At 36.9% G+C, this 21,871-nt stretch overlaps 1 protein-coding gene across 3 annotated transcripts; it reads left to right on the forward strand.

Annotated features, from left to right (window-relative positions):
- The first annotated feature begins 804 nt into the window (after window positions 1–804).
- LOC117925261 (AP2/ERF and B3 domain-containing transcription factor At1g50680-like) lies at window positions 805–21,343 on the forward strand. 3 transcript variants are annotated; one of them, XM_034844223.1, is made up of 5 exons: window positions 805–2,244; window positions 2,384–2,584; window positions 2,711–2,764; window positions 4,865–5,175; window positions 19,863–21,343. In XM_034844223.1, the coding sequence occupies exon 5, from the start codon at window positions 19,870–19,872 to the stop codon at window positions 20,941–20,943; it is 1,074 nt and encodes a 357-aa protein (XP_034700114.1). In that variant the 5' UTR covers window positions 805–2,244; window positions 2,384–2,584; window positions 2,711–2,764; window positions 4,865–5,175; window positions 19,863–19,869; the 3' UTR covers window positions 20,944–21,343. The 3 variants fall into 3 exon arrangements, with proteins under 3 accessions (XP_034700114.1, XP_034700113.1, XP_034700112.1); XM_034844222.1 differs by lacking the exon at window positions 4,865–5,175 and having other exon boundaries at window positions 808–1,667; window positions 1,750–2,244; XM_034844221.1 differs by lacking the exon at window positions 4,865–5,175 and having other exon boundaries at window positions 808–2,244.
- Window positions 21,344–21,871: the final 528 nt, after the last annotated feature.

The raw sequence follows: 21,871 nt of genomic DNA on the forward strand, positions 1-21,871 counted from the left end.
ATCAAAATTCAGGTTTCTTTTTCTGTTCACAGAGTCTAAGACAGTGAAATGATGGTAGGTTCCACTCTTGGGTTGATATCCACCGTCTCCTTTTTTGAGAAAGTTGTAGAGAAGGCGTGAACCCAATTAATTTGTTCAACCCCAGTAATCCAAACGATGTTTGAGCACTTTTTCTCCAAGGAATAGAGAGTCTTCAACCCAATGAATGTGTCTGCAACTTCACTGGCGAGTAGTGGTCAGACAACATGAGCACCAGCCACCAGCCACCAGCCACCAGGCTCCTTCCGAGTTACTGCAGTCCACTTTGATCTCGGCTGTACATGTCAGCACTTACCCTACCGGAGAGCATAGGTCCACCCCCATGCAATTACAGATAGACACGTGGCTGAACCCATAGACTAATAAAAGTTATTTCTCCTTCAAATAATGGCCGTCTTTATCTTGTCTCCCCGGTATGACGCAGTCTCATCTGCCCCATTTCACCGACACCGGGCCCGCCAATACCGTGATCTGACGGTCCATGCCGCTCCCTATCAGTCAAATCAGAAGCCTTAAATCCATCATGATGATGAAAATTAAAAAAAAAACAAAGTCAATTCAGTCCGCACCACTACCACGTACCCCACTATTTCCTTCTCAGCCAATCGTACCTTGACAGATCCTCCCACAACTGTTTCCGGAGGGCCTCCGCCGCTTCCCCAAATTTACCCACCTCAGCATCGTGGAACAATTAATAGGTCACCTGGCCTGATGTGATTGGCTAATGGTTGCTGATGAGCTACTGAAAGAGGACTACTTGAGAGGACACCCTTCCACTTGGACCAAACGACAAGGGAATGCAAATTGCAAAAGCACACCCCATAATCTCCACACCCGGCCTCACCGCCTCTCTCTGGCACGAATCTCTTTCTCTCACTAACTTTCACCGGAGATGTGGGTGGTGGGAGATGGGTTGGTGTGAAATGGAAGGTGGAAGAGAGACGAAAGTGAAACAAAAGGAAGAAAAAGGCGAGGGAGATTTTTGAGTGTGGGGCTTTGGGGGGATTATGGATTGTGGGAAACCCTAATTGGGTGTTGGTGTATGAGTGTGTGTTAGAAAAGAAAAGGGAGTGGATGGTCTGGGGATTGTTGAGGGAAGGGTTTTGTATAAATGGGAGGAGGTGCACAAGGAGAAGTGCTGGGATCAGATCTGATTGAAAAATTTTGCGAAGATAAGAGGGAGACGAGAGAGAGACTGACAGAAGAGAGTGAGCACATGCAGGCAATTTGTATAAGGGTATACCTATGCCGGTGCGTGCTCACCTCTCTTTCTGTCAGCTTCAGGTGCTGCCTCTCTCACCTCTACTATCTCATCCCTTCTGCTTCTCCACTTACACTTCTTCCTTCGTTCTTTCTTTTCTATATCTATTTAGTCTATATATACTGTCTTTGCTGTTCTCCCTCTAGAAAAAAGGAAGACACCCTCCGAAATGACATATCTTGCAGGCTTGACCGATCAACTTTTGCAGTTCAGTTCCCCTCCCTCTCCGGAATCTACGGCGTTTCTCTCTCCTTACACTTTATTTTTGTTTTCTTTCAAGAACTAAAATTAAAATCTCCCTCTCTGTACCCTCGTAATGATTGGAGTTGAACAAGGCAAGAACTTTGATGAGAAGTTCATCGGAGAGGTAAGGTTGCAAAGCCACATCCACCACCAGTCGTTTGCATTTTGTTTCCTTTTCTTTGATATATATTTGGAATTATGAGCAGGCCCGGCAAAAGCCTTGTATGGCTTTTTCGATTTCTGGATGAAGAGAAATACGACCAACAGTGGTTCGAATGTATATAGAAAGAAAATTTCTTCTTTTACACTTCTTACCATTAGATAGTGTCCATAAATCTCATGATAGGTACTCAAAGATTCATACTGAACTTAGATGGGAGCTTCTGATCTAGTTGCCACCGGAGGCGACTGAGGGCAGCAGTTTAGTTGTTTGCATTTTATTTCTTTTTCTTTGATATTTTTTCGGAATATAATATTTATAATGGTGCTTGAAAGCGTGACTTTTGATGGTCCTCTTGTTGGAGAGGACGAAGTTGAAGGTACGCCTGGTTCCTGTACAGATTTAACGGAAAACTGTATTTTTTTTTGGAATATAAATTCTACATGTTCACGTTATTAGCTTGTTTCAAAAGCCCTCTCTTTCTCTCCTCCCCTCCTTTGTCTAGTGGATCCTGCGATGTCTACTGGACCATTTTCCGGAGGTAATTTCACGCTTTGCTTGTTCTAAATCTGGCTTTGATTTGGGTTTTCAGTTACTGTTACCAAACCTACAAGTGGGTCTCCAACGAAATTTATAATTTCTCTATTTGTTTTTCCCTTTTTGTGGGATGTGTAATGCAGCTTTCATATAATTCTTTGGCTCCTTGATGTGGGTTTCGTATCACGGAGTCGTTGTATGAAGAAAGAGTGGTCCTTTTGGGAATGAGTCATTGTGCATGGTTCCCAATATGGGAAGATTCCCTCGTTTCCATATCTGGGGAGATACGGACTATTTTATTGCCTTGTCCGAAAACGATTGCAGAAGAGATTTTCCTTATACAGGTTATTTTTCTTCAATTAGGAGATTTTGCTAGATTTAGATTTGTCCCTTTTTGGAAGTTATTTCTTCTTTATCGAGGTGCTTCTTCAATTATCCAACTTTTAAATGCCTCTTGTTTTATCTTACAGCACTTATTGCTTGGTGCTGGGAGCAATAGTCAGCTTCACCATAAAATCACCCAGGTATTTGTAATTAGTTTCCCTTCCTACTCTTCTGTTTGTTGATTTATACTACGCAGCACTATATATGCCCTTTAATGCATGATTTTTTGGAACAGTGTTGTATTTTCTCTTTTTTGGGATCTTCAAATATGCGGACTGAGTAGGTCCATGATTTTTAAGATGATCCGTTATGGTGAGGATGATGTTTTGTTTGGACATAAGTCACATGGTCAAGGAGGAAACTCTAGGAGTTGATGTTGGCAATAATACCAAAATCATGGCCATTAAATTTCCATTAGAAAACCAATATTCCCAGCATTATTTAGAGTATTTTGGATCGTTTGACCTCATTTTTCATTGCCCATTATAGCTTTTGATCCCAGGAACTAGGTCCTGGATGATTCTGAGTAAGCATATTGCACCATGTGAAGGTGTTGGCTGCAGCATTGGAAGAAAGTATTATTTGTGTTTTGTCAGAGGTCGTATTCAATATTTAAGTCTTGCTAGCTGGAAGGATAATTCTTCAGGCAATGTGATTGAGATTGCTTCAGGGTCCATAGTACTGTTGTGAGTAGGAGGTGATGTGGCTTGTCTATAACACTTAAAGTTGAACTAAGGCTAAAAGTCCGTAAATTGCACTGCATAGATTGATCTTGTCTTCCGGTCACGAGGCATGGCATTAGCTTAACTTTGTCTGGAACCATGGCTTTTTCAAAATATTGAAGGATCTAGGATAAGGGCATGAAGTGATTCCCATCGTTCTTCCTGTACCCCACAAAAGGAAAAAAAAAAAAAAAAAATCTTTGTAGTGGGTCTTTAAGTCTGAATTATTTATATTTTTCTCCTGTATTTTAAATGGACCCCATGGATAATGACATCCAAACAGACATTAGGTTTTCTTGCCATTACTCGTAGGGCCAAAGGACTTATGTCTTGGCTACTTTTCTGTTTTTGTGGGGATGAAGATTGGGTAATGGAGTTTGGTGAAAATTATTTAGGTGTTATAGGAATCATTTCTTTTCCTCTTTTGATGGGTGGGTGCTATAGGAATCATACTGGGAAGACTTAAATGCAATTGGAGTGGATGCTTTAGTAGTTTTTACATTAAAGATGATTGACATCATTAAGGATAGATAGGTATTGGTCATGGATGCTTTAGTAAATTGAATGCAATTGGATAATGGGAAATGTTTGACAAATTCATCCTTCCTCTTATTGATTTTTTTTTTTCAAACTTTTAGTCTTATTGCTTCTGAATGATGGTGGCATGGAAATCTATTAAGTTTACTGTGTGTTTTCTTTTTAATGGTAATGTTCTTTCTTATGTTTTGTTTTTGCTTTTTGCTGTCACATAAAGTTATTTAAGTGAAGAAGTGTTATAAAATTGGAAAGTGATATTAAGGTCAAGTTGCAATTAATTGGGATAGAACCAGAACTACATCAATTTATCGGCTTGAAACAATATTTCGTGCGCAAAATTGGCCTTGCCATTAGCTTGATAGATTCCTTAGATTATGGAGTTCAAAGGACTGTTAGTGGCAAAGTTCAAAATTTTAATTGTCTAAATTCTAAAGCAAAATCAAAGATCAACTAACAAAATTTTAGAATTCAGATGGCACACATACGTAAAATTTCAAAGTGTTAATGTTTAGATCTTTTATTCTTCTTTGTCAAATATAGTTGGTTTTCTGTTTAATCGCAAGTAAAACCATGAAGATAAACTAATTAGACAAAATATAACAAGTTCAAATGGCCATATATATAGAATTTCAAAAAAAGAAAAAAAAAAAAAGGAGAAATTAAAGAAAGAATGAAAAACATTGTTTTGAGAGACTCCATTGTCAAGAGTTTTACTCACTTCATCATGTGGCCAGTTTTTAGTTTCTTCCATATTAACTCAAACTACCTCCCTTTTGTTTTCTTCTTTACTGCCTATCCTGGGAACATGCATTTCTCTTTATTTGTGTTTACCTTTCCTTTCGCATGCTGGCTTCTTCAGAATTTCCTCTCACATCTTACAGTTTATCAAACAATAGATTTCCAAGTATAGAAAGTTTATGTCTTCTTCGTCTATGCAAGCTTGAGAACTGCTTTCTATTTGAAAATTTTGCTTCATTTCAGAGCAAGAAATGTTATCTGGAAGACTTCTGGTCTCTTCCTCAGTATTGCACTCTTCATTGGATCTTAATATCTTACCCCCACTTGGTGCCAAAGACCAAAATTTGTATCTCCACTCTTTCCTTTGTGAAGCATGTGCTGCATACCATACCATATATGAGAAGCCAAAAGCATAAACCTTAGTTGGTGCTTTTGTTTTTTCTCGTCTTATATATCTTAAAGGATGCTCCAGTTCCATATCTCTAAGACCAAAGGGATGGGCCCACTCAAGTAATACTCAACCATGGATCATGATCGGGACTGCAAAATTAAAGGTAGCAAAAAGTGTTATAGAATATTTAAAATACTTGGTGCTTTTGGTTCCCTTCTCTCTTATATTTTATCCCTTCCATATTTAGTTGCTGCATTCAAAAAATTGAGTTTCAACATAGGGTCATACTCACACTCATCACTTTTGCTGAGATGTTTTTAAACTCCTTTGTCATCCACTTGTGCATGCATGGTACTGTGCCCATATCTCTAAGACCAAAGGGATGTATCCACTCAAGTAATACTCAATCATAGATCATGATCAGAACTGAAAAGGAAAGGCAGCAAAAGGTATCATAGAATACTGAAAATACATGGTGCTTCTGTTTCTTCTTGTCTCTTTCATTTGATCCCTTCCATATTGGTCTTTGCTACTCATGAAGCTTTCCTTTCATTTATCAAGGATGTTTCAGTCACTTGTGTGTCCAAATATATTTTAATTTGATCACATAACCTTGTGTCACTGTTATCTCTTTTGAAATTCAGATCATAATGAAATGTAAATTCAATCAAATAGCAGCCAGTGGGTTGAATATTCCATTATCATCCATCAATATTCTCATATACAACTTTGGGGTCTTATTGAAGAATTTTAATTGTTTTATCCTTAAACAAATCCCCCTTTGAGGGTAGATGGTAAGTAAGAAGGAGCTCCTCTCAAAATCTCAGGTTCCCCTTGGCCACTTCCCAATTCTTAAACGCTTGGAAGAAGTATTCATGTGTGCCTGTGTTTGTGTGTGATGTATATAAAGAATTTAAGTAGAACTAAGATCCAAACTCCATTTGGTCAGAACTATCATCTGATTTTACAATGCTTTTCATTTTTTCATGATATTTTATTTTGTAGAAATTATAGGTTTGAAATAATAAAGAATATTCATGTACAGTTTGTCTTGAGTTCTAATATTTCTCAGCTTGCTTCCTGGGATTTGACAACATAATATATTCCAAAAAGCAGCCCTCACAACACTGTTACATGAGAGGATTCAGTTGGTGAAGATAAATGAGCTTGTCTATCTTATGTTTGGTGAAGATAAGAGAAGTAGTCATACAACTTATACATTAGGTTCCAACTTGACTGGATATGCTGAGAGGATACTGCACATCATCTTTAATACTTGAGTTGATTTGTTTAGAGTATAACAATATCTTAGGAGCATTTAGTTTGTGATGCTTAGGTCTATAATCTATTCGAGTCTTATTCATGTTCCCAAAAGGAAATCCATAGGATCTTGTGAAAACTTATTGGAGAAGAACCAATTGGACCATTTTTTGTGAGAGTGAAATTATTTCAATCCACTCAACCATTATGGGAAGAATTTCCTTGCATTTAAGTTTTTGAAGATTAAATCTCATCAGACCAATCATATACCTTCTTGGTTACAAATTCAGAACAAAATTTTATTGATTTGTAGATGAAAGCACATCAAGGATATTATTTTCTTCTCCTACATCATTCATGTTAACATCTTTGGAAATTTGAGATAAATCAACTTTAATAGTAGAAGTCATGTGACCATTTATGGAGAGGGCTCAATCATATTCATTTAGTGAAACTTGTTAGAAGATATATTGGACTCTATAAACAATTTATGTAATGTTTGGGTTGCTTAGGCCATTAGGCTAGGTGAGGTAGATAAAAGTTGCCTCATGAAGGCAATGCCTAGGCGATTGCCTTGGGACAAGGTACAAGGCATAGAGGCAGTTTGCCTTTTACTATGGGTTAAGATTAAATATACTTAGATTGTAATTTAATTCAATCTAACATTAAATTAAACAAAGTATAAGATGAAATATTATATCATCAATTAGAGTAATAATGAAATGGAGGGTTATCAATTTAGTCTCGATGGAAGTGATAACAATTTTAATTTCAATGATGATTATAATGATGATGCCTAAAACTTTTCTAAAATGTTCATTCTCTTATTTTGTTTTTTATTATGAATTTTAGATGTCTAGAAAATTAGAATATACATTTGGATATGATGAATTTCTCTAAACAATGTGATGTTTGGGGTATAATATTTAATATTTTGAATAATTATTATTATTTTGTTAATTTTTTACGACACCACAAGGGATAAAAAATTACTAGTGTTGATTGTTGAAAATAACACTTATATAGGTTAAGTATTGAGTAGGTGATATATGTATATTTCTAATCACCTTATTTTTCGCCTTTCGGAGTCCTATTGCCTAGACATCACCTTTTACTTTTAGCAACACTAAATTTATGACAAAATGAAAATACTAATGACCTCTACATATTTTTCACTGTTAATAAATTCCTTTCACCCACTGGCCCTTTTTTAACTTCAAAACTAAAACTTGTATTTTGCTCTTCTAAATGTTCAAATACTTTTTGGCAATTATCTGACATAATGTAAGTTGCATCTCGTTGTTCAAGCACATCCAAGTATAAAAGCTACCTATAGATAATTCTTTCTTCTCAATTCATTTTTTGGACATTCTTCAATTGGAATCTATGTTCTCTCTCTCTCTCTCTCTCTCTAGGACCACATTTATTGAATATCTACAATGTTGAAGCATAATTCTTTCTTCTCAATTCATTTTTTGGACATTCTTTAATTGGAATCTATGTTCTCTCTCTCTCTCTCTCTCTCTCTCTCTAGGACCACATTTATTGAATATCTACAATGTTGAAGCAGTATTTAATGGCATATTCGCCATGCTGAGGGAGAGCTTTTAACATCACCATCCAACAACATGTATCTTTGTGTGTGTGTGTGTGTGTGGTGTGGGTTTTTTTTTTAATCTCCTCCACCCCTTTCCACTTGAGCTAGCCTTCAAGGTCCCTACTGCAATTCTTGAATATTTGCAGTGTTGAAGGAGACTTTTCAACATGTATCACTGCCCGACAAAACCTTTTGCTCTTATGAAGCCTTTTAATGAATTTATGATTGTGCTTAAACTTTCAAGACCCTACCCTAACAATCTTGTCTCCCCAGCTTGTCTAAGAATCTCATCATGATGTGTTGTGGGTTCAAGAAAACACTAAATTCTCATTAATGCAATTTCCATTCTTTATCAATTTGTGTACCATAAGGCTCATATATCCAAGGTTTTGGACAGAAATCAAATCTATGTGAAGTTGATAACCACAATTTTCCTTAAAAGCCGTTTCATTAGAATAAATCTGGACACAATCTTTTGAATCATGGGTTATGAATTCAGTCGCCCTTTGATTGCATTACATTGCTAAATCTTTTAAATCGCTCCTCGGGTCTACTGAAAGGATTATGGGAGAGTCACTTTTTAATTTTTCCCAAAATGGTATTAGACATCAAATTTGGCCTAATTGGTTCAATTGAGCTTGTTTGTTCATCACAATATCACCCCATCATTGGCAAAGATCTTATTGTGGATATAATTGATTTGTGCTTATTTCATCTTTTTTTCGGTACTTCCATGATCATTTCATCCTTGTTTTAGTACTTCCAAGTTGTACCTCTAACCAGAAAGGCAAGAACCTTCCATTAAGATAGTTGGACTTTCTGTTGCCACCCAATCCATTGGTCTGCAGCACTACTGCAGATCAAGTACATATTATCCTCTATTCTATCTTTTCCTAGTGTGCTCTGAAGTTTCTCACTAGCTTGCTACGAAAAAAACAGTATGCCACCCCATATTCATAAAGCGTAGGTGTCCTTGATCAAATCTGGATTCAGGTCGAATCCTTTACTGTTCACAGTTTTTTTTTTTGGCGCATGACATTGACCCACAATTCAATGGCTTAGAAGTTGGACAACCTTTTTCGGTTCACAGTGATGAGGGCATATTAACATTATGCTCCTCAGAATTTCAATGATATGGATATGAAATTTATAGTATGATGAGGTTGATTTTTCATTCCGAGGTTGTAGATTTTTATAGATGCAACAACATCGGAAGATGAAATACTGAAGCTGTGTTCCCTATGAACTCATGTTTGGGGCTTATGCAGATACCTATATAGGAATTATGAGAAGAAGCATATATGCTAACATGGAATTCTTTAAAAATCATGTCTCTTTTAGCAACAGAGAAATTTGTGAAGATGAATGTTGACTGTATTATTTCATAACCAAGTTTCAAAGAAGACATTTAAAAAGAGGTCTCACCTTATGATGTTTGATGGCTGTTAACTGAAAGATTGTAGTTGATTTCTAGATTGTTTACTTGGCTTTTGATATACTGAAAAAGAATATATGGCATGGTCTGGGAATATGCATTATTGCCAATCATGGAAGAGAGGATATGCCCTTAGATTTCAGAAAGATCCCATTTTTCTTCTCGTTTTTTTTCTCCTTGAGATATCTTTTCAAATGCCAGACATCAATGGTTACTGAATGAAACTTGAACTGATTTAGTTGACCATCAAATAGAAGGAATGTTTTATAAGATGACAGAGGCCTTATGGTCTGCTATGCTATTGGTGAAGAATAATATCCATGGAATGAGCTCAGATGAAAAGAAAGTGTTGAGATGGTTGAATCTTTAAATAATTAACGAACTACAGAACAATAACAGTGCTCCATTTGGGAGATCAGAGAAACTGGTTTAGATGCTTTGATTCTGCTACAAAGACTTTTGGCCGCACCATTTCTATCATCATTAGCCTGGTCAGTCAAGTCTGATATGTATGATAGCCTAGCTTAATAAAAATTCCAACACTATCTATCTCAAAATTTTCTCCTAGAGGATAACCAAAGTCGCTTATGCCCATTGGTAAATGTTGATTCCTATATAGAACTATTCCCAAATCCCATGTGCTTCAATTGCATTTATGATTAATTGAACCCCAGAGTAAATGAGTCATTTAAGTACAAATGAAGTTCTCCTGTGTTGCAAATTAGTTTGATATCAACCATTTGATAGTTAGACTTTGGAAAGAAATTATTAAGTAATTATATGCCTAATGGGAAAAAATGACAATTGAATACAAATTAGTTCCATCTGGGATTCTGCAAAAGGAAGCAGTATATTTTGTAATATGAGATCTCTACAAAAGGATCGAGTATATTGTGTAGTTTGAGAATTCTCTTGCCAGTGGTTGCTCATCCAATTCAACAATTTCTAATGTTTGTTTCAGGGATCTTTCATGCCCTTAGTTTCACTGAGAAAAACCCCTTTCTTGGACAATGCTTTTCTTGATTAAGATGGTTTGTTGCACATGAAGGATCTGTAACTTCCACCTTTACCTTAGAGCCTCACTGTGTTCCTCAAGATTTCTGTGCTGGTTTTGAACTAATGAACTGCATGAACACCAGAGGCCATTTGTGACAGTAATTACTTGGGCATGTGAGCTCTGGCAATGCAACCACAAGCAAATTTTAGAATTGTGCCTTTTTTTAAAAAAAAAAAAAATTTCTTTGACCTCAACTTCTCATACAAATGTGTTTGCTGTTCTCAGTAATGCTGAAATGACTAATGAACAAAAATTCCAAAACACTATTAAGGGACAAGATATCTGCCCTGTCTCTTCATTTGGGGAGTAAGCTACTTGACATCCTCAAATTTTTTGGACAGCTTGTGAAAATCTATTGTTCATGGTGTATAAACAGAGCATAGGCAGGGGCCATGGTCCCTCCAAGTTCTTGCAACCTTTTTTTGGTTTGTGTTTCAAAATAACCCCTGTAAAATTGCATAATTAATTTGATCACCTTAAATGGGAAAATTTTATAGGTCTGCCAATCATTAAAAAAAGAAAGAAAAAAAGAGAAAGAAAAAGAAAGAGAAAATTTATGAGTCTGACACTGGCTGTGTTGTGTGCTTCTATAAAGTTACTATGTTAATGTTTATGTTCATCTGTGTGTGCATGTGAGGAGCCTAGGAAATAAAATAGTGAAGAATATAATTGCTTTAAAATAGGTTCTACAACCAAAGGGATAAATTAACTTCATCTTCTACATATTACCAAGTAAATAAAGGTGGGCTGATTTGTTTTCCTGACAGGTAGAATACAAGCATACATAGTTTGAGTTGCCAGCTATATAACATGGCAATCATTGGTATTGAGAAGTATCCTTAACATAAATCATAAGAGTGCACCCATGTTAGACCATAATTTAATATTGGAGGTTTCTGCCCCACTGGATAGTTCTCTATGTCATTTCTTTCATATTGCAAACATTTGCCATGTTGATCTATCCTTTGATATAACGAGAAGATAAGATGAGGTTAGTTGCTGTAATTTTTGCTTCTGAGTTGTGGTTGTTTGTTTATGGTTAGCCAGTTATGTTGGTTTTCTTCAGTATTTCAGGGCTCACTGGGATCATTGTGATTTATATGGTTTTATTAGACTTGTCTTCTTATATTGGTTATTAAGCCGGGATTAAGCAGACTGACATATCTAAGACAAAGAAAGCTCTTCTGACATGTTAAGCTTCTGAAATTTTTATGATAGGCTTCATTGGTCAGTTGTATTTCAAAGAAATGTACGAGGCGAGTTTACAGAAACATTTGTTTCTAGGTATGAAAGGTCACTCGTGAAAATTCTGTGTATTGTCTTCTCACTTTATTTCTATTCTGCTAAGTGTCATGCTCAAAGTTCCATGTGGGTGCTTAGGAAAACCTATGTCCATGATGTTGAATGCTGACTCCAGGAAAGTTCCAATCCATCGACATTCTGGAACTCCAACTGGATTGCTATGATGTCTAATTAGTCTAGTTTTATCCAGTAAGGTGTGAGAAAAGGCTGGTCATATGACCAGAAGAGAAACAAGGATGTTTTGGAATTTTTTTATCATTGTGCTGTTTTGATTTTGTGATATAGATGTATTAATATTTAATTTACTTAAGGAATCATTGCGAGTCAGCAACCTTAAGTTTGATGATAAAAGGTTTTACTGAAATTTGGAGGAGTTAGGCATGTGGATTGTAAGCTGTCCCTATTTATGAGGTAAGGTAAGCAAAGTAGAGAGGCTGGAAGGGATTAGAGAGACTAGCAATTGCTCAAGTGGAGAATTTGTAAAGCATACTTTTAGAGTGAAAGTTGAATTGTAGAAGAAATCCAATCATTTCAAATATTAAGTCTTTTGGGTTATCAAGGTAGGATATATCAACTAAAAAATCATGGACTGGTTAGATGATGGTGCATATAAGGTTACTTTTTCCCGAAAATGTGGTGGCAGCAACACATGTTCCATTAAATGGTCCCTCATTTCTCTCAATTCAGCTGAAATGGGCTCACCACTTTTTTGTCATATACATCTCAACAGAAGTTGAACTCTTAACCATCAAATTAAGATCCTTGAACGTCCCAAGTTGATGATAAGGTGGGCCAAGTACTACTGGGTGCTTGGACCCTGCTGTCAATTCAGTTAGGAGGTACCTTTGAAGCAATAAAAAGATGTTCAAACAACACCTTAAGGCTATAAAGAGACATGCAGATGAGATGAAACACAATGCCCTATCGATGACCTTGTAAGAAGTGAACCTACTAATGATATGGCCTCTGAAGTGCATATATGCATGCTCAGTCTGTGACAACCAACTTGTGGCACACTTTTGTATGTCAACATGAAATTAGCCATCAACAATTAAGCCAACATGAAGTTCTAATGACAGATAGAAAAGTGTTTAATGAAATGCATTCTTGGTGAGGAAATTGATATTATCATTGTTGTTGGTCCTTGTTTATCTTTTGCCTTCTGCGATGATATTAGAGTATAAGATTATCCCTTTCTCGTTTATTCTCCATTCTTTCTTTCTATCTTGGCCAAATCTAAGGTGTCGTATTCCTTCCCTAGCCAATTTAATCTAAAGTTTCAGAGTTTCAAAGCTCTTCATGAAGTTGAAGCTTTTGAGTTGGTTAGTGGTTAACGATAGCGTCAATATGAGTGCCCTTTTTCTTCAACTATCAATTGTAGTGATCTTTTTCTTTTATCTATCAATAAGATAATGTTTATATATGAGCCTAGTCCTTGTGATAGCCAACAACTCTCTTCTTCACAATCCTCCTAAAATAGAGGCTAACTTAACCATTTTGTTAAAGGTTTAATCCAAGCCATAGACACAAGATTAAACTTAAAAAAAAACCTATACCAAAAGTCTACACACACACTGAAAAAAAATAAAAATAAAAACCCATTGAATATTAAAACTTAACCCTCTTGTAAAATATACATGAAAATCCCACAAAGTCCCCAAACCATTAAAAACCTACAGAGTATTTGAGGTTTAAGCCTCAATGACCTTGGGGTTATAGACTCAAGGTCCTAAGCCTCAATATGGTGAAACTGAAGCTTCAATTACCCTAACACTATAGTCTCAATGCTAATTCACATAGCCTTGAAGCAAGGATCAGGGTGTATGTTTCAATAACCCTTTAAAACACTAGGGAAGAGTCAATGGATCATCTTTTCTTACCTTGCCTAGTTGCATTAGCCTTATATCTTTAGACTCGCTAGTTGGCCCTGGTTCTTTTAGAGAGATGCTGGCTATGATAGTGATTACTTTTCACAGTTTTAAAGGTAGTGTCATGAGCAGGGTGCTCTAACATGTGTGCCCATTCTTTCTTTGCTTTTGGTGATTTGGTTAGAGAAAATGCTAGAATCTTTGAGAATTTCTTGTATTTTTTTATTCAAATGGCAATAAATGTTGCTGTTGTTCCTAAAAAAAAATGTAATTTAGATAAACTTGGAAGGATCTTGAAAGATTTTGTTCGTAAGAAGCATTTGTTTTCTAAAAAGCTGTGTCTCTTTGGCATATTGGTTGATTCAGTGCCAGGACACTTGCAACTGCTGTGTTTTATGTTCAGTCTATACTATTCTTGGCATTCCACCTTTTACAGAGGATTCATACTAACTCCTCTCTGCCAGTGTTGTATACTGTGGGTGCTTGTATTCTTTCAAGTCTTTGGTGGTGTTAGCTAGTTTGAATTATGAGAATGTAATTATTTGATTGCTTTCTTCCATGTTCTTAGAAGGGAGTTTGGACCCTCTAGAGCCTGTGATTATCTAGACATAGAACTTGAGGTCTTCCTTTAATTTGTTGAGAGAGATGTTAGTGTTAAGTTACTAATTTTTTCCTATAAGCCTAAGCTCTTCCCTCATTTGCAGCAGCTTGGAGAGACAAATTAGGTGCAACAATAGATAAATATATGGGGATAGAAACAGTATGGGACACTCAAATTCGAGACCTCTAGCTCTAATTCCATATTTGACTACCTGCTTTCCTTAACCGAATAGTAAGAGCATGTAAAAAGGATTCCTTAAGTTCTGGTTTGTCTAGAATTGATTGATCAAGAGACTCATATATGATTGGTAGATCTCATTTTATTTCATGTCAAAAGTTGAAAGGCCAATGTGCAAAGGCTGGAACTGAAGGTGTGGTTTCTTTCTTATAAATGGAACAAATAATAAATGTGATCTCTTCAAATGACACCAAGGAAATTTTGAAATCTCTTTCTGGAAGCCCTTCAACGAAAGCATCTCACATCCAACTTTATTGAAAGGGGCTTTCAAGTTTCAAACCTTTCCTAGTTTAAGGTGATTTAGTGGTAAACCAAACACAATCTGAGTCTCTTTTAATAGTTAGAAAGAGCATTTAAGCATTCAAAAAGTTGCATCAAATGGGGAACAGGTGTAAAGCATTCATGAAGTTATACGAAGTTAGCCCTAAATGTTAAGAACTTGACCAATATGCCAAAAACCTACGGACCAATGAAACTTGTGAAACAAAGTCCTATGACCTTATGGCCATTTAAGATTATAACTGAAACATTAAGAACCTTACCAATATGTGAAAGATCCCAGAATTTCTGAAACATGTTAATTAAAGTCTTATAACCTTCTGTGTTTGTAATATGCCACTGCACTTCTAAATCTGACATCCTTGGAAACTCTTGCTCCAGGCGGCCAGCCTAGTTAACCCTTTTTGCATCAGCTCCCTCTCTAGTGGTAGGCAGCCATTTTCTTTATCCTTTTGGGATGGCTCTCCCTTTACTGTCCAAGCAGCCCTTTTGTGACTAGATTTGGGACCTGGAAGCATAGATTGGATACCAAATGTTAAAGAGTCTTGACTAGTATGCCAGAAGTTGTAGAGACAATGGAACAAACCAAATTGTAAGTGCTGTAAGATTTTGGGATCATAAGAGTCATGAATGAGGCATGATGGGCAGATTATTGGGTTTCATTTATGGTGGTGTTCCATGGTTGGAGATCGAGGAAGCGGTTTCTTTCTTGGATCATGTCCAGATGCAAGAGCTGTTCTTTGGAATGGAAGATACTATTTCTTTGGTTGCTGACTTTGGATAAGTTAGTCAATCCTCATTTATAGAGTTGGTCAGTAGTTGATCGGACTCCTAGCCAAAGGCATATGGTTTCTAAAGGTTCCTTTGGAGTTAGTACTTTTTACGTGAACAAAAGTGTGGGAAAATATCTATCAAATATTTAGGAAGAAGATTTAAAACCATCCCAAATTGGTGTTCTATGTGTTAAAGGGACGGAAAGATTGTAGATCATTTTATTGATATATTGCTTTCTGGCATGGGCTGTGTGCTTAACATTTCTCTACATGTGAATTCAGTGTGGGTCTTCAAACCGTTCAGCATCTATTAGCTAGTTAGCATATAATGTTTGTGGGGAGGGGAAAGCAGAATACCTGAAATGCAGCTCCTTTCTGGATTGCACAGAGTTTTTTGCAAGAACAGAACAGATTTCAAGGAGTTGAAGTGTCAAGGAGGAAGCTTAAGGTGATGGTATCTGACCATTTCTATGTGATCAATCCCAAGTTCAAGTTTGAATCCATGAAGATTGTTTATGGACTTCATGGATGGTGAGGATTGAGTTGTTCTAGTGTTGCAAGGAGTGTTTTTCTAGTTCTCTATTATCTCTTTCTCTTGGTTTTTCTACCCCCTGCAGTTTCCTGTTTGTATATGTACGTAGGTTGCTTCACTTTGTAACTTCAATATTATCCTCTTACATGGAAAAAAAGGAAAATCACCTGCAAAATACAAACAAACATGAACCAGGGGGCAAGTTGTGGTGGCTATCTACTTGTGGTGAGGCTAATCTCTCAATTTATCTTTTGTCAGGCTAGCATTATTAAAAAAAGGGATGCTGTTTTATGAGGCTTCCTTTATTTCATGGTGAGGGCCAGAGGTTACATTGGTAGGGAGTTGCCACAAGCACATGTCATCATCATACCTTCATTTCATTATCCCTCAGCTTTTGCTGACAGGTTATTGGTTGTAATCTATCACATATGAGTCTTAGTTTTCCCTTTGACCTGGGTGTTTGTCATTTACACATATCTCATTCTTCATGATGGTGTTCTGAGTTGGAGGTAGTGTCATGCATTAACATGATCCTATCTAGCTTTCTGCATATCTGTTTTTGCAAAGTATTTTAACCATTTGACTATTGTCCAGAAATCTAATATCGTGATTCTTTTTGGTGCATGGCACACTGCATCCCTGTTTTCTCCTATTGGATTAATTACATTTGAAATGCCTGGGAAGTTTGTGTTTCATTGAATAAGTCATTGGCGCTTCTCATGCCATTCAGCAATTGAGGAACTCTATTTGTTTCCAATGGGTTATGTCCATCTCTACTTTAATTTTTTGATAGATAACATTTTTTCTTCTCTCCCTGCTAGGATTAGACCTGGACATTTACACAGTCCCACTCCAACCATTTGCCACCTGAACCATCTATCTCTAGTTTATGCATATAACCTGTATGGTGATGTCACAGTGATGTTGAATCTCATAATATTAGTTGAAGTTGTGCATCTGTTCTTGTTTTTACTATTAAATGTTTCCTCCATGTGTTTTTATAAAAAAAAGAAAAAAAATTGCCTTAGTAAGTTTCTTGGTTTGAGAGCAATTGAATTAGTCTACGGATAAAGAAGGGCTATGTAATATAGCAAGAATGTTAAGAATATTTCTTATCTTGATGTCTAATATGGATTGAGAGAGTCAAACAATGGTGGTTGTTGGTTGTGGTTTTCATGTGGTTGAAGTACCTAACAACAGCTGATGCACTATATTCCATAGGCGTGACTGAAAGCACATCTAACAGATTTAGGATTGAGATTTTAATATGAGAATGAATTTCTTTTCCACAAAATTAGCATCAGTGGTTCATCTACATTAGAATTATTTTTTGATTGTTATGATTTGATAAACCTTTCACCATTGTCTAGTTTGCTGCATGGTTGGGAGATCCGTATGTGGGGAGGGAGTCTGGGAAGCTGTTTCCCTGCTGTATTGAGTATTTCTGGCCATTTTCTTTGTGCTTTCTGGCATTGTTTCACCTAATGGAGATTGTAGTGAAGGATCCCATGAATTGTTGAAAATGTCTGTCTGTTGGTTGATACTTGATATATCATGTCATGTCATGTGTCATAAATGTTCAAATAAAATTGACTCTAAGTGCAGCTGGTGTTTCAAAGTATTACCCAATGGTTAAAGTACCAGTTATCATGCAGGAAGATTGATGGTTAAAAACATCTTCTCCAGGAAGGGACTGCCATTGCAGCCCCCTGCTGGGGTATTATGTAGAAGAATGATAGAGATGTGAACCATGACTTTCTAGTTTATTCGAGTGTACTAACTCAGTGTAATAAATTTCCTGTATATCATGTCAATTCTTGATTCATTAGTGTTCTCTTTCCAGATGTATTGGTATTCTAGTCTAAGAACAGAAAAGTTGTCCAAATATCATAATATTTTGCCTTTTGAACTTACAAGGAGTTGGGATGGAACAAAATGGTAGGAGACTTTTGAATTGATGGTAGACCTGCCTGTTGGTATTGACATGTTTGAGCCAGTAAACTGCTTAATAGGACATTCTTGAGATGAGGAAACATTTTGTTGTCATCAGAGTGGCATGTCCTCCCCCTTTAACTGCAACTGAAGTGATTTGTGCCTTAAAATTGTTAGTAAGGGATATCCAAGGCCTGGAAGAATTAGGGGATTTTTCTTTCATTTGCCCTTGATTCTGGTGACCCGAGCACCCTCCTAGGATGATACTTATCTGTCAGTGGCCTCTGTTTGTGTCCTGGAATGTCCCAGTGAGTAAGAGAACACATCTAGACCAAATTTTGCATAAAGTACTGTAATTTGGTTACCATCTTTGTTTTATCTCTGTCTTTTGTTTTCTTAATTTTGGTGTATAAAACTGATACAGAAACAGCACATGAAGTGGCATTTCTCTTCCTGTTTGAATGTAATATAGAACAACATCAAAATTTTAGATGTCCCATTTTTTTTTAGATACTTTTGAAGTCAATTAAGATAATATCTGATGTGACATTCAAGTTTGAAGGCTTTTGGGCATTGATTAACTCAATGAGTATAAGGTTTGATGGAACCCTACAAACTTCTATTTTTTTCATCAAGCTGGCATATTTTTTATTGTTTCTAATTTGTCAGAGTTGATTTTGGAGGTGCTAGTTGTTATTTAGTCATTTTACTAATTCCTTGTCTATGGATTTAATGTGTCAAAGAATGTGAGGACATTCTGGAGAGTTTTTGGCAGTCATTAAATCTATAGGGTTGTGAGCTTGATCTTGATCCTCGCTTAATGAGTTGGAATATACCCATCATGCTTCAAGATGTGTTTTCTAAGTTTGCACTAAAGCTGCAGTTTCAAGATGTGGTTTCAAACAACTGTTTTTTTTTTTTTCTTTTTTTTCTTTTTTAATATATATATATATATATATAAAAGAATAAAACAGGTGACCAAAGGAGCCATTTTAAACAATTGTTTTGGAAGGGGGGCAAAACATATATTTTAATGGTCGAAAAATAGCCAGTTTAGACCAGAACTCCTAATATTGGCTAGTCCTTGCTGGTCTGTAGCCATCAGCAAGTCTTTCGAGTTTGCACATGGCAGATAGCTGTTCAAAGTTGTAAAGTTGTATACTCTGGTCAAATGGTTAGCAGGCTCCTCCAGCCATACCAAGTTTGGCCTTTGCACTCCAAACTATAACCATCTTATGTGCAGTGCTTGAATGGGAGTGGTCCATACTAGGCGGTCCATTTGGCATTTAGATGGTGTAGCCAGGTCAGGGGTGTGCCTAACTCATGCCCAATCCAGCCTCAGAATGAGACAGGCTAGTGGTTGGAGAGTCAGGTCAGGCTGGGCTGTTGTTTGCTGGACCAAAGCGGCTTAGGCCATCTTCAAATATCTATTAGTCTTGGGGGTTATTTGTCAGGCATCACATTAGAAGTGAACAATGTGTATTGTATTTCTTTATGGTCCCAAGGAAGTTTTTCCTCTCCAAAGCCAACTTGTGTGCCTGGCATGTGAAAAAGGGTTCAGTTTGAGTTGGTTGCTGGCCTAGAGTCTGAGAGCCTGAAGAAGAGCATACTGCTATTTTGGCTTAATCCTCAGTAGAGCATTCAAATTTATTAATGGGATGCTTAAGCATAATGAGCTAATCATCCACTATAGGATACCGACCTGCTGATAAAATGCAAGAAACAACAAACCTAATTGTGTTAACTTGGCCACCTAATAACAGCAGTTAGGGAATATTGCTCACCTAGTTCTTTTCTGAAATACTGGGCATTTCCCTGGCCTACTCCTTCCCTGATTTCTCCTTTGAACTTTTATAGGCATTAAATTTCGTATGCATTTTCAAATTGATATATTATTTCAATGAAAGTATTATTGTGTCTTTTATTTCATCTGTTCTACTAGTTAAACTCATCTTTCTTCCCATTATTTTCCCTCAGAATTAGAATGGAAGAGGAAATATTAAGTGTGATATCAAATGGAGGAACAAATGTGATTGTAGAAGCTTCAGATTCGAACAGCAGCAGTCTCCCATTTCATGGAAGCAAGCGCACAAAACAGGGTATTAGTGTCTCTTCTGGAAGGTTCAAAGGGGTTGTACCTCAGCAAAATGGGCACTGGGGTGCACAAATATATGCCAACCACCAGCGAATTTGGCTTGGTACATATAAATCAGAAACTGAAGCAGCAATGGCTTATGATAGTGCAGCCATCAAGCTCCGAAGTGGGGACAACCACAGGAATTTTCCATGGACTAACCTCACCATTCAAGAGCCCAACTTCCAAAGTTTTTTCAGTACTGAAACGGTAGTAAACATGATTAAGGATGGCTCCTACCCATCCAAGTTTGCTGAATTTCTGAAGACTGAATCACAGAGAGGAGAAACAGAAGTACTCAGTCTTGACCAAGTGGGTGTGCACCGGAATGGAAGGTTTATGTGTAGGCTTCTTTTCCAGAAGGAGCTTACCCCAAGTGATGTGGGTAAGCTCAACAGGCTTGTGATCCCAAAGAAATATGCTACTAAGCACTTTCCTCCTATTTCTGAAAGCGTGGAAGAAAATGAGGATGGTGGTGCAGCGGCCGACATGCAGCTGGTTTTTTATGACAGGTTAATGAGGCTATGGAAATTCCGGTACTGCTATTGGAGAAGTAGCCAGAGTTATGTCTTCACAAGGGGTTGGAATCGGTTTGTAAAGGACAAAGAACTAAATGAAAATGACATTGTTACTTTCTACCTGTGTGAGTATGGACAAGGGACAAAAGAGGGCCGAACATTCTGTATGATTGATGTAGCTTATGACAGGAACACTGATGGCCGGGATGCAAACAATGGTAGCTTTGTTGAAGGGCCTAATCGATATGTTGGGCTGCAAATCGAGTTGCAACAAGATTTGAAGCAAAATATCGGGTATAACAAGCATGAGAGGAAATCCCAAGAAGAGGAAGAGTCTGTGGGAACTGAACCAGCACTTGAGGGGCAGAAAAAAGGTCTTAGACTTTTCGGTGTACAAATTGGCTGAAAAGAACATGGTTTCGGCACTGATTTTGCATCTCTTATTATTTCATTGATCACTTTCCGGTGATATTGTTAGTTGAATTCATTACAGGAGTAGTTTAGGTGTTAAATGGAAACAGTGGCATCCTTGAGGAGGATACTTGTTGAGTTCATTTCATGAGTAGTTTTGCTGTTAAGTGGAAATAGTAGTATCCTTGAGGAGGATGCCGATAATTTGGCAGAATATTGAAATATGTACTTTCCATTGTCCCCCAAAACAACAATTGGACATCAATCAGTTTTCATATGTATAAATGTATATATGTGTGTATATATTTGCTAATGTGGGATGCATTGGTCTCATTAAGGCCTCCAAACTTTGTACACGTGATAGGAGCAGATTAAGTAAAGAGTTGATGTAGTCATATCTAATATCTTATGTTAAATGATGATTCTACAATTCATGTATGACCCAATTCTTGAATAAATTGGGGCTCCAGAGCACTTGTCTAATTCGTCGCTCATGAAGTTTGATTTGCTACAAAGGGGAAGGGTCAAAACCCAGAGTATGCACTCCCCTGTTTCAAGATAGCCCATATGAAATTCAACTGTGGATGGTATCTATCCAATTTATCTAATGCCGATAAAGCATTTTCAACTGAAAAAAGGGAATGCATCCCCTGTTTCAAGACAGCCCATACGAAATTCAACTGTGGATGGTATCTATCCAATTTATCTAATGCCTATAAAGCATTTTCAACTGAAAAAAGGGAATCCAAAGTGTGTGGTACATACTTTCAATTGAACTAAAAGCCTAGTGGTCTAGTTGGATAAATTCTCATTATTCTAAAAAGGCTGTTTATACGCCAAACTAAGCCATCCTAGCTTCAAATGATGTTAAATTTAGGTTGATGAGCGAGCATGCAAGTCCAATAACAGCCACATCTTTGTTT

Source organism: Vitis riparia, chromosome 11, assembly GCF_004353265.1.
Source record: "Vitis riparia cultivar Riparia Gloire de Montpellier isolate 1030 chromosome 11, EGFV_Vit.rip_1.0, whole genome shotgun sequence".
Taxonomy (NCBI): domain Eukaryota; kingdom Viridiplantae; phylum Streptophyta; class Magnoliopsida; order Vitales; family Vitaceae; genus Vitis; species Vitis riparia.

Excerpts from the sequence above, each read along its gene's own strand:
- LOC117925261 (XM_034844223.1), top strand. The coding sequence starts at position 19,870 with ATGGAAGAGGAAATATTAAGTGTGATATCAAATGGAGGAACAAATGTG.